Below are 12,616 nucleotides of genomic sequence, written 5' to 3' on the forward strand. Positions count from 1 at the left end.
TTCCATTTCAATTGAACATAAAACAACATGCTATACGATGATACAAGGGATAGAGGATGTGTACAACACTCGACTGTAACAAACGGACCACCAACAGCATGAACAACTTGATGCTCCTCGATCCCAATTGAGTCCAACTTGATTCACGAACAGAGTGAGGACATCATCACAATGGTTATCTTGGTATTCTCGGGTGTGAGAATACATGAGTTATGGGTTCTATATGATCTTGGATTAAGGAATAGAGGAGGTATGCGATCGAGTAGACAATCGAATAAGTGGGAAATAAAACACTGTTTATCGCATAGACGATGAACTCGATCGTTTAGTAAACACAAGCCTATTGTTTAGACTTTGCTACTTGATCGTGTAGCAATGATCAACTGAATGACTATCGTATAGTCAACTCTAAACGATCGCTTAGCTGGTTGTTTAGTCTCTTAATGCTATCACTTAGTAAAACTCTTTTATTTGATAGCTTACTATTCGAATGAAACAATTACTAAATTTAGGAAAACAATTTTCCTTTTTATCTTAAAGTTACCATAACCTCTCACTCGATTGGTTATTAGAAAAAAAGAAATTAATTACCATATAATTAATATATTATAAATAAACATGATAACCAACTTATCATATTATATTTATAACTTATAGTTTTAATATTTCATCTCATGAAACATATAAACTATAGTTTTTTTTTTCTATTTTATGGTACTTAATGTAAATCAATTTACATTAATTCCTCCATTTAATGTATGTCATACATCATACCAATTATATCATATATATAATTGAATTTCCTCTTGTTAATTCGAACACTTTAAACTATCCCAAAATCTGATTCTCAACTTGAACCCATTGAGCTACTAAGGGGATCTTATGGATCCACTACAAGACTTTTGGGCTTTAATTCAATTGAAAAAAGTGAAACCAGATGTATAATGTCGGTTTTTTTTTTCAAAAAAAGTGGATATTTAATGTCGGTTTAAAACCGACATTAAAGATCCGGTTTTCCCTTTTTTTTCCTTAAAAAAAAAAACCCATTCCCCCCCATTTTTTTTCATTTCCCGCTTTTATCCCTATCTATCCTATCTATCCCTTTTCTAAACCCTATTTTCCCCATCAGCCACCTCCTCCCTAGTCCCCCCATTTTTGTTTCTTTAGAAAATGATATTAGGTTACATTTTGTTTCTCTCTTTCTCTCTCAGATTTCAGACAAACCTTTGTAGACGGCAAAGAGAACTGAAACCGAAAGTTATCAAAAATGGCGACCAAAAATGCCAAAAAAGCCAATCTCTTAGATCATCACTCCCTCAAATACCTACTCGATGAATCTGTTTCTGAGGTAGAGAAGTAAGAGATATGTGGAACCAACGAGAAATGGCAGAACCCATAGATAGGTCGGCAATGCCGGTCCATGTAGTACGATTTGAAATCGATTTTGCATTTTTTCGTACTCCCGATGCCATTGATAAACAAGCATAGTCGATGCTTTGAGAAGATTCCAACGATGATTGAAAAAATAAATTGAAGAAAGAACAGAGAGATCGGTAGAGATATGAAGAATTTGAATCTGTTTCTGAGGTAATTCAATCTGCAATTTCATTCCCCATTTTTTAGATCTTTTTCGAGTCAATTTTAATCTAGGTTTGAGCTTTTTCTTTGCAGATTGTCACCAGCTGTAATGAAGGATTTGAATATGAAGGATTTGAATATGTTTTTGAGGTAATATGAAGGATTTGAATCTGTTTCTGAGGTAATATGAAGGATTTGAATCCGTTTCTGAGGTAATGCTATTTAGCTACATTTTAGTGTTTCGGAATATAAACCAGTTAAAAAAACCACAAAGTTCTAAGAGTTTCGGTAATGCGATACATTTTTGTTTCGTCATTCATCTGTACTTCTTAGGGGAGAGAGGAATACTAGAGCATTAGAGATTTGGAGAAAGACTTTATTGATGTTTGATTCGTTGTTAGTTCATGTCTCTCTAGAAAGTGTCAAGCTGAAGAAAAAGAAGAAACACAAGAGAACAGAAAGGCCCAGGTTGGTAATTCTTTTGACATTTTTTTCCGGCACTATTTGTTACATAAGTGTGCCATATTTAGATATTCCAATCCTGCAGATGGTAGCAAAACTGCATGGAATAATGAGACCATTTCTACTTCGAAGAATGAAATCTGATGTCGAGCTAATGCTCCCTCGGAAGAAAGAAATCATAATATATTGGTTATGATTGAATGTAGCACTGTTTTTAATGTAATTGTTATAGATAGATTCTATAACCTGTGCATAAACTTTTCTTGTTTTCATAAATATTATTTATATATGTAGATATATATCTCCGTCCAAATCCCTCTCGCTCTCGCTCATAAAGGCCAAATCCTAGCCTCTCGCTCTTGCTCTTACTCGTCCCTCTACTCTCACTACTCTCGCTACTCTCACTCTCACTACTCTCACTCTCGCTACTTTCGCTCTCGCTTTCGCTACTCTCGCTAATAGTCTCTATAGCGCAGCCCTCTCGCTGTCGCTCTTCCCTCCACTCTCGCTCACGCTCATACCTCCACTCTTGCTCATACCTCCACTCTCGCTCTCGCACATAAAGTCCCCTCTCGCTCGCCTTACCCCGACCTCCGCCCCGTTGCCAACCCTAGAGGAAACTGATCCATTCATTCTGTTTATATTTACTTGGCTAAACTTGTTTCATATAATCAGATTATGCATTCATTCTGTTGAATGTAGATTATTTTTGCAATCTGACAGAAGCTGGTTATCTTGATTGTGTTACTGTTACATATGAGTTGGCACTTCTGTTTTCTGTATTTTGATCACATTATAGCACGTTTCAATGTGTGTGACAGATTGAAGTTTTATTAACATTTGGCCTTTCATATGATTATATAAATGTGGTTATGGTTATAATATTAATTTTTCTCCTTGGATCAGAGTCTGCCTGGGGTTAAATTCTTAATCTCAGGCACATTACTTGTTAAGTTGAAGTTAAATTCTAAATCTTTCCAATTCTTCTGTAGTTGCTGGATGAGCTAAAGAAGAAGAATCCTGATAATGAAGTCCATTTCAACAACGTATATTACATCTCTTAATCTCTCAAACCCTCCTAAATTTGTAGACAAATAAAATTGTGTTGCCCTTATAAAATCATAATCTTTGTATTACTTGTAATTTGTGTTTTCAAGGCTTGAATTATTGTACGCCTTTTAAATTATAATTCTATAGCAGAATTTGTGGATTAAACGTAATAGATTTACAACCCATATATGAATAATGTCATAGCCATAGTGTTCGATGATGATGTGTCATGTTATAATTTTTTATCGAAAAAATGGATTTGGCAAGGGAACTTTAAAAAACGGACAATAATTGATAAAACGGACAGATTCGGGCTTCAATGTCGGTTAAGAATAATAATAAAAAAAAGACTTTAATGTCGGTTGGATATTAAAGACCTTTAATGTCGGTTGCAACTGACAAGTTTTAATCACTAAAGACCAACCGACATTGAAGATTGTGTTATTGGTGTTATTGAAGCCCTTTAATGTTGGTTTAAAACCGACAATAAAGGCAATCGACATTAAAAGGCTTTAATAACACTATTTTTAATGTCGGTTTCCAACCGACATTAAAGCCCGAATTTCTTCTAATGACCTGTAGCTTGAAGCTCCAATGGTACGTGAATAACTGATTAAACTCTTTAGTCACGAGATCCACCATCCGTTAACTATCGGGCATTCCTCTAAAGACCGACAACTACACTCTTCTCACTACAGATATATTTCTGTGTCCATATTAACCAATCAATAGTGCGATAACCCTTCACAAATAGCTTGTAACTACAACTAGGCCAATTTACCGTTTTGTCCCTATAATTACATCTAACTCCTTAAATACCACTGATTCTTCTAATGAACAATAACTCGTATTCCTACTATGACTAAGTCCTCTCTTCTAAAGAGAGGGTGTGGCTACTATATTCAAGACCCTTAAGGGAGAAATTTATCTACTTACCCCGTTTCGGGGAAGGAGTGAATTCCGTCTTGTATAAACTGAGTTCCCAACTTCTCAATCAGACAAATCCCCAAAAAGGCAGACTTGTTGAATTGGCAATTTGCCACTCTCACCCATACTAATCAAAGGACCACCTCATATGCAGGAGTTCCCAAAACACTCAAGATTGAGTAATGTCACATTTGGTCATTTTAGTAAAATGTAAGTTTCAATTATCAACGGCATAGAGAGACAAATCATCTTGTGGTCCGATCTTATACAAACTTTTTGTATAGGACACCCCGCTCACATGTCTCCACATGAATGGTCAGGATCAGACCATTATAGCACGTTACAACAATTGTAATTATCTACAAAGTGGGCCGTATTCATAGTATCACCAAGATAAAGTATCCATTCTTTATCCTTATACTACAGACCATTTAGATTATTACTTAAGGCATGATCCACTTGTATATCTCACATACATACTTAAATTTACAAAAATAACCACGGTTCTTAGTTTATTGAATATGAGCAAATGTAAATAAAAGAATTTTTATTTTATTAATAACAATTTGTACAAACTGTTTACAAACTATGAGGCTCCGGGAGAATTAGGACACTAATCTCAACATGAATTGCAATCGTTTGTTATACATTATTTTAATGAAAGCTCAGTTTGGTTATTCAAAGGTTTATCAAGGCAATCTTTATGTCAATGAATTGAGTGATCTTCTTTTAAGATGGTTTATCTTAGCATTGGATTTTGGTTTATTGTAAAAGCTTTGACTGTTGATTCAATGGTGGATTTCCCATAATTGATGTCTGCCTTGTTCATTTTGCATAATCGCAAAATTCATAATCCGAATGGCCTACGTGCATTGCACGCGATTACAATCCATGTTGGTACGACGTGATTGTATTTTGGAAATTGTTATTGAAGTAATTTTATTGATTTTAGTGGATAAATTAGTTGAATTTATTTTTCTTTCTTTTTCTTTTTCTTTTTGTTAGCCCAAAAGTAAAAATAAAAATAAAAACAATTAAAATTTTATAAGTCTCCTCCTGGCTGACTTTAACGTTTGGTGTTTTTAATATAAACATGTCTTTTTTCATGAGCTTGAATAGTAAACACTATTCAAACTTTATTATTTAAATCCATGGATTATCATTTTTTTAATTTCTAATTTAATCTAGGAAGTAAATCTAGGGTTGGCAATGAGGTAGGGCAGGGTCGGAATGCACTCCCCGTCCCTATGAGAAAAAATTTCTCGTTTATATTTTTTATTTTTAATTAATTATTTATTTAAAATCAATTAGATTTTAGTATTTATATTCAAATTTTAAATATTTAATATAAAAAGTATTATTATTATTATTTAAGTATTTAAATTAATAATTAAATTATTTTATAAATAATTAAGAAAATTATTTATAAAATAAATAAAAAAAAGTAGAAAAAAAGTTAAAAGAATAAAAACAGTAGCTAAGCTACTGTTATATATTTATTTATTTATTGTTATTATTATTAAAAATTATTTAAAAAATATTCGGGAAGGGGTCGGAGTCGAGGACGAGGCAGGGATATCGTCTCTGTCCTCGATTGGGGACCCATTTTTTATCCCCGATTTGACCTCCATCCCTGGTCAAACCGGGGATTCCTCGTCCTAATTGGGGTGGGGACCCAACCACGCAGGGATTTTTGTCAACTCTAGGATTTTTGTCAACTCTAAGTACGTCGGCCAACCTCCAAACACCACCTTTGATGACTGTTGTTGGCCAACTTCAGCCACCACCTACGATGACCGTCGTTGACCAACTTTGACTACCACCTCCAACGAATGTTGCTGGCCAACTCTGACTACCACCTCAACGTTCATCATGCAGCCAAGTTCGGCGCCCACCTCGGCGACCGCCGTCAGCCAACCTCTGGCCGCCACGTCAACGATCATTGTCGGCCAACTTCCGGCTACTATTGGGCAATTTTGATCAATATCAACCAACCTCTGGCAATCCCCGTTTCCCTCACATTTGGTAAAATTTCGCCACCAACTCCGTCAACTAACCTCCAACTGCCACTTCCGACGATCGTCACCAGTCGTGAAAAATTAATAAAAACACTCTTAATATATAACAAATAAGACAAATTTGTATATAAAAACACTTTTAAGAAAGAATTGCAATACACGTTTGTTTTTTATTTTAATGAGTTTTTATTAAAAGTGTTTAAATAAAAATGAATTTTTGAAAGAGATTTTTTTTTCTAAGTCATTCTTATTAGATTGCAATTGTATACGTATATTTATTTAGATTATATGTGTAGAAAGTCCTAATTTAATTTAATACATTTAATTTTATTTTTTTTTTACGATCAATTTAACTAGCTTGAAGACTTAGAATCATTTTGTAAACGTAAATGTTTAAAATATTTAAAACAACTTAGCAACTTAGTGACCAAATAAAAATTAAAATTAAAATTTATGACTTTTTATTTCTCAAATGTAATTTGATAAAAAAATATATATAGTTTTTCAATAATTAAATTTAATATTAAAATACTAGTTTATTTTAATTTTAAGTTAGCATATTATGGTAAAAAAAAAATTGGTCATTTTCAAATTAGTTAAAATGACAAAAGTTTATGAAATTTTATTTCAAAATCCAGTAAAATTAAAATATCAAATTATTAAAAAAATAGATTAAATAAAATTATGATTTTAGTCCTAATCTCTATTTCATTTTTTTTTTTTTTAAAAAAAATTCTTATAATTTTTTTAGTTTATTTTAAACTTAATTATATTAAAATAGTTAAGATTACAAATTTAAACTAAACTAAAATCTAACCATGGATTAAATAAAAGAAAATATATAAATCTATATTTCATTCTCAGGCTACTTAAGCCTGCACTTCAAATACAGACTTACCGTAATCCAAACATAGTTTTCACTCAAGCTACCTAAACCTCCCAATCTGATGGCTCAAGCTTAACAGTCTCGGGCTTAAGATCCAAATCGTCCTCCGAATAATTTTAATATAAACTTTGAGTGGAATCCCTTCTATTTTAAATCAACTTAAAATTACCACCATAATTTTCGGGGAAAACTACAAATTAGCATTTGCACAATTATTTTACACTCAAAATAACTAAAATAACATCAAAGTTGCATAATAATGATGTTTATTTAACGGAAATGTTTTAATGTCCATGCATTTTGTTTGGGTAATGATTATGGCCTCTCTATTTGCTATCTGTTTTAATCAAAAGTACTATTTTGTTAATTTGAACCTATTTGTGGATAAGTCATATATTATGATTTAAAATGGATGTGTATATATATTTGACAATGTGATGTGGGGTCATACCTCATAGTTCATGTTTATTTCGAATATTAGAACATATAGATTTTTTTTTTTTTTTTTTTTTTTTTTTTTTTTTTTTTTTTTTTTTTTTTTTACAAATTTTATAAATGGATGTCTGAAAATATGATGTATGAGAATCAAAGATAACTGTGTTTGAGAATCAAAGATGTTTGTTTTTTTATTATACATGGAAAATGCTATTAGAATTTTATGAATAAAATTTGTGTTTATATTTGATTTATGAAATTAAGTATGACAATCTTATATAATTGTAATGAGATTAGTTAATTAAAAATAAATATCATTAAAAATAACAATTTTAATTATAAATATTTGAAAATTAAGTAATTTATAATTAATATTATTATTGATTCTTAATTGATTAAAATTAATCAATTAATATATTAAATGAACGTCATATTAATTATAATATCATACTTAATTGTTTTTTGTAATTAATTAAATTCAACAATAATTTTAGTTTTAATTAAATAATATAAGAAAATATATTTTAATAAATAATATATTATAGTGAAATAATATATTTCAAAAATATGGTATGTTAATAAAGAATACTATTTTTTTTTTATGTTTATAATGAAAGATTAAATTAAAATTAATCTCAATAAATAATTATTTGATTCTAAAAAAACTAATTATTATTATTGAAAACTATTTTTTATACTAATTAAATTTAATTAATCATAGTTAATTAATTAAATAGATTTAGATTTTTGTTAGCTAATTATTTATTATTTATGTAAAAAAAAAGTAACTGCATTAATTTAATAATTTTTTTTTTGTAAAAATAAGCTAGGTAAATATTTTTAACAGATTATCATTGATTTATTTAAATAAATATTTATATTAATTTTGTTAAATTAATATTAATTAGGGTTGTTTTTAAATATAGAAAAATAAACCAAAATATTTACAAGATATAGCAAAACTTTAGAACTATCAATGATAGACACTGATAAACACTGATAGACTATCAATATCACTAATAGACATTGATGGAAGTCTATTCGTGTCTATGAGCGTCCATTATTGATAGTTCTAAAATCTTGCTATATTTTGTAAATATTTTAAACAGTTTTACCATTTAAAATAATTTTCTTATTAATTAATTAAATAATTAACTAAATTCAAAGTGAAATTATATAAAAAATGAAAAACAGATAGAGAAGAAAAACCCCTACAATTTTGGAGGGAATGAAAAACTTTATTCGTGAAAAATGAAGATGCCCGAAAATAGCTTATTCCCAGATAAAGTGTTGAAATTTTCAAAATAAATATGAATTTTGTATACTGTATCAATTCTCATGCAAACCCCAAACCCACCGAACGACCCCATCGTGACAACTTTACAAGTGAAATATTCAATAAAAGGGAGTAAACCAGGCAACATTTTTTTGTGGTTATTCGCTAAAAAAACCCATCTTCATGAGCTTGAAACTTCAAACAGACACCCCATGGCTGATATCTTCAAACTGTTACATACAAGTCAAGAAATATACAAAGTAAAAGCTTCATTGGAAAAACATGAGTTTCATCATAATCCTTTGTGACAAAATCTCTTTTCAAAAGGTTCCAAATTTGAACAAAATAGAAAGTTCAAATGTGCCTTCATACATTTTAGTTTAGTCCATTGAACCTTTTGTCATATTTCTTTTTCAGTTTATAAACCTTTCGTTCTACTCTTTTGAAGTCATTGTCATTTTTTAAAAATTTAATTTCGTCCTGAAATTTGAAATTTAGCTCTAATACATTTTATAATTTCAAAAACTTGTCTACATAAACATCTTATTGATGAAGTAAAGGAAGAAAATGGAATTACACTATGTCATTGCAACTTACAAAAGAATTTGATGACAACTTAAGTAGTTATTCATGAAAATTCAAGACTAAAATGAAGTGTTCGAAAGTTGAGAGAACAAGTGGGGACGTTAAGAGCAATTGCTCCTCTAAAGCTTTGTGCGCAAGGGAAGGGAGTGTGTCAAGTCATTATATCGACAATAGGTATGAGCGAAATGAAACCTGTAGATGGTTTTGAGCCAAAGACTTGACATTGTCAGGAAAGAAAGTCACCTCATACAGGTCCATTGATTTCTCGTTCATCCTGTTCACCACTTCCAATATTTTAATGATCTTCAAGTTTGGAAGTTTGTATACCCTGTCAAAATCTATTCCAATGTTTTATATGCTTGAGAACTAGGAATTCTTGAAAAGGACATACTAATGATTTGCTTGTGATGGATCACAGAGATGAGTCTTTGTTATAGGTTTGATCAAAGCAGTCGAGTTGCCTCAGTTGTGCGTCTTATTATTTCGAGTTTCTTCAAAATATTGACAGAGATGACACATCCATCCCCATCTTCCTGCAACAAGCATCATCAAAATCATTGTCAAAAGAAAAAAAAAACATTACGTTGTAATTGTCTGCAAACATTAAGAAGAGAAATAATTTCAAGTACATTGCCATTCAAGGTCTTTTCACAAGGTTTATGTTTCAAACGACTAAACAAATCTAGTTACTGAAGAAATGACCCTTGAACTAGTTTGTTTGAATTGTGAATTAACTTTTTGAAGATAAATGTACCGTAATTATAATTTCTGCCTCGTAAGTCTAGCAAGGAGCCGAGGAAAAATTCAAGTGGCATGCTGCAATGCAAGTGCACTTTCAGCCTGCTTTTCGGTTCCCAAACCTGGAAATTGTCCAATATCATGTCCTTGAATGGGCTGAAACTCATTATGTAAACCAACTGCGAATTCTTCGGAACGTTCGACGCCGCTTTGGAAGTAATCTGCAATCTGCAATGACACCCCATTTTCAGTAAAATATAATGCACAACAATCCAAGAAGATCTGACTGTCATTGCCTCTATTCACATATGTCGATTATGATACTGCCCTTTCAACTACAGAACATCTACAAAATACTTGGACTCAGATGTTGTTTGGAGCGTAATGCTTGTTATGGAAAAACTAGAAACAATAGTACAAATTAAGAAAACTCAGCAAGCTTACATGATTTCCAAGAGCTATCCCACTTAGGGCTGCTGATTCTATATTTGAACCTAGTAGCCAATCACCACAGATACCAGCTCTTCCATGAGGATCAAAGATGCATGGAATATTAGGTGAATTTGTAGGAAGTGCTGCTCCCCTGTATAGAGCATGTTAAAAAGGTTATTATTAAGGAAGTTAAATATATATATATATATACATACAACATATTAAACATTCCATCATCCATGCACTCAAGCTTTTGAGTTTAGTAGTTATTTATTTTATTTTTAAATCAAGTACTAGAGCAAGAGATCCTATATTGGATGTTCGTAATATCATTTCCTTGATATTGATAGTCACTCCGTCTTTAGGCTTGTGTTCACCTATTAATCTTAGCTTTTGAGTGATTTCTTTAATGAAGGAAAGAGAAAGAGTGGTCTAGTTAGATGTTATGTTGCTCGTTTAAATGAAACTTCTTCAAGAATAGCAATTACACCAAGAAGATGCAATTTGGCATGTGCACAAAGAATATGCGAAGTTACAAACCTACCTTAGCTATTAACCATTTTTAAACGATCAAGATGGTTCAGTGCCAACTTAAGCATTGTTCAACGACATTACAAAATCTCCACTTCCACGTGTTGTTTACATGTGAATTATGTTTTGGCCAATTACCATAACTGAACTCGGGTGAAAAAGGGTTTTGGCAGTGACCCTTTAGACAATCCCATGGCTGCTTCAACACCCTCAAGCATATTTTTCTTTACTTTCTCAGCAGTAGAAGTTGGGATATTCTCCTAACAGAACATCATAGTTGATATCCATCAGTACTTAAACAAAAAAAGTTGAGGTAAATTGCTTCAAATTAGGCTATGGACACCCAAGTATCAAATGTCAACTCAAGGTGTCATACATAGTGATAGTGCTATAAGTAAATGAAATCAGAAATGAACAGGCAGTGACAGATTGACTACAAATAGTCAAATATTTTGATACAGTGCACAAGCAAGGGATAAAAAGATGGCCAAAAAAGCCATTCATTTCACTTCCATTTCTTGCTTTTATACTATTTTTGCTTTGGTGGAGCACTCTTTAATTTAATGAAAGCTCAGAATGTTACTAATTCAAAACCTTTTTTATTTCTCTTTCCATAATTGATATTAAATAATGGAATTAAAGGAACTCTTTCCCTTCATATCGAGGCCATTTTCAAACAAAGATTCCTTCATTCTCCTCCAGGCCTTAATCTAGAGTCCCCAAAATCAATCCATTGATGATAATAATCATGGAAACGTTATTAGAGATTTTCTGATAATTAAAAAAAAAAAAAAAAAAGAAGAAGGCATTTGATAAAAATGTGGGTGGAAAACCAACCTGTGGAACCTTGTTCTGTTTCCCAAATGCAGCGGTACTCAGAAAGGTCCAACAGTGGGGCCCATCATTTTGAAAATTTAGAAATTTGTTGTTATTGTTAGCCATCCATGAGATGGAATCAACCCCTTTTACAAAAGCTCCTTCAAATGGAAATGTTACTGCAGCATCTGAGGAAGGAAGAGGGTCCTCGAATGCTGCAAGGAGGGCCCATATAGAACTCAATTCTAACCTCTACAAACACAGAATAGACGGGATCAATTAAGGAGCTTTAAATACTTATTGTTCAGCAAACTAAATAAGCTGGAAAAATTATCAAAAGTTGCACCTTCATTTGTCTAGCAATCAGAGGTAAGCCAGATGTTGCAAGAAGCCGATTAGCACATTTGCCTGCCAGCATAATCAATCCAACATTTCAAAATCTAAATCAAACAGAAAATTTTCTGATAAGCATGATAAAGAAACAGAAAAACAAAGAGATTAATTGAGATTGCAGCTCGATCATAATATTAAATCATGCGAATGATATTTAAACGTCTTGCTTCAGAAATTTTGTGTTTGGGTAGTCAACGCTAACTCATAGAATCAAACCACCTAGCAATTGTCAAAAAGCAACAAAATTTGGAGTCTTCAAGCTTTAAATGGAAAGAAGGAACCATCAACTTGCCATTGTGTGCAATAACAACAGCATCAAAATGCCCGCAAGGTTTTCCATTCTCACTTAAGTGCCACATTCCATTAAAAGGCTCCAGCTTACTTATCCAGCAGGGACGGATCACATCAATCAGAGAAGTCTAGCGACAAAAAGTCAAATAGTAGGAAAGTCAGAGAAAATCAAGGGCAAAAGGTCCCATTTTTTCTTCT

General features: G+C 31.8%; 1 protein-coding gene across 2 annotated transcripts; it reads right to left on the bottom strand.

The window, feature by feature from the left end:
• Nucleotides 1–9,187: 9,187 nt before the first annotated feature.
• On the bottom strand, nucleotides 9,188–12,576 carry LOC150031456 (uncharacterized). 2 transcript variants are annotated; one of them, XM_090308891.1, is made up of 8 exons: nucleotides 12,420–12,576; nucleotides 12,081–12,142; nucleotides 11,756–11,986; nucleotides 11,057–11,178; nucleotides 10,400–10,538; nucleotides 9,972–10,183; nucleotides 9,609–9,750; nucleotides 9,188–9,491 (listed from the first exon to the last, which is right to left on the bottom strand). In XM_090308891.1, exons 1-6 carry the CDS (start codon nucleotides 12,484–12,486, stop codon nucleotides 10,022–10,024), a joined length of 783 nt encoding a protein of 260 aa, XP_090165017.1. In that variant the 5' UTR covers nucleotides 12,487–12,576; the 3' UTR covers nucleotides 9,188–9,491; nucleotides 9,609–9,750; nucleotides 9,972–10,021. The 2 variants fall into 2 exon arrangements, with proteins under 2 accessions (XP_090165017.1, XP_090165016.1); XM_090308890.1 differs by having other exon boundaries at nucleotides 9,188–9,750.
• Nucleotides 12,577–12,616: the final 40 nt, after the last annotated feature.

The sequence above is a fragment of the Benincasa hispida genome, unplaced genomic scaffold (assembly GCF_027475165.1).
Source record: "Benincasa hispida cultivar pf3 unplaced genomic scaffold, pf3_genome.v1.1 HicScf1203, whole genome shotgun sequence".
Taxonomy (NCBI): Eukaryota; Viridiplantae; Streptophyta; class Magnoliopsida; order Cucurbitales; family Cucurbitaceae; genus Benincasa; species Benincasa hispida.

Bases quoted from the DNA above. Each gene is read 5' to 3' on its own strand.
- LOC150031456 (XM_090308891.1), bottom strand. From the start codon at position 12,486: ATGTGGCACTTAAGTGAGAATGGAAAACCTTGCGGGCATTTTGATGCT. The intron at 12,143-12,419 runs GCAAGTTGATGG...TTATGCTGGCAG, and splicing joins TGTTGTTATTGCACACAATG to GCAAATGTGCTAATCGGCTT. The intron at 10,184-10,399 runs GTAAGCTTGCTG...GTGTCATTGCAG, and splicing joins GGATAGCTCTTGGAAATCAT to ATTGCAGATTACTTCCAAAG.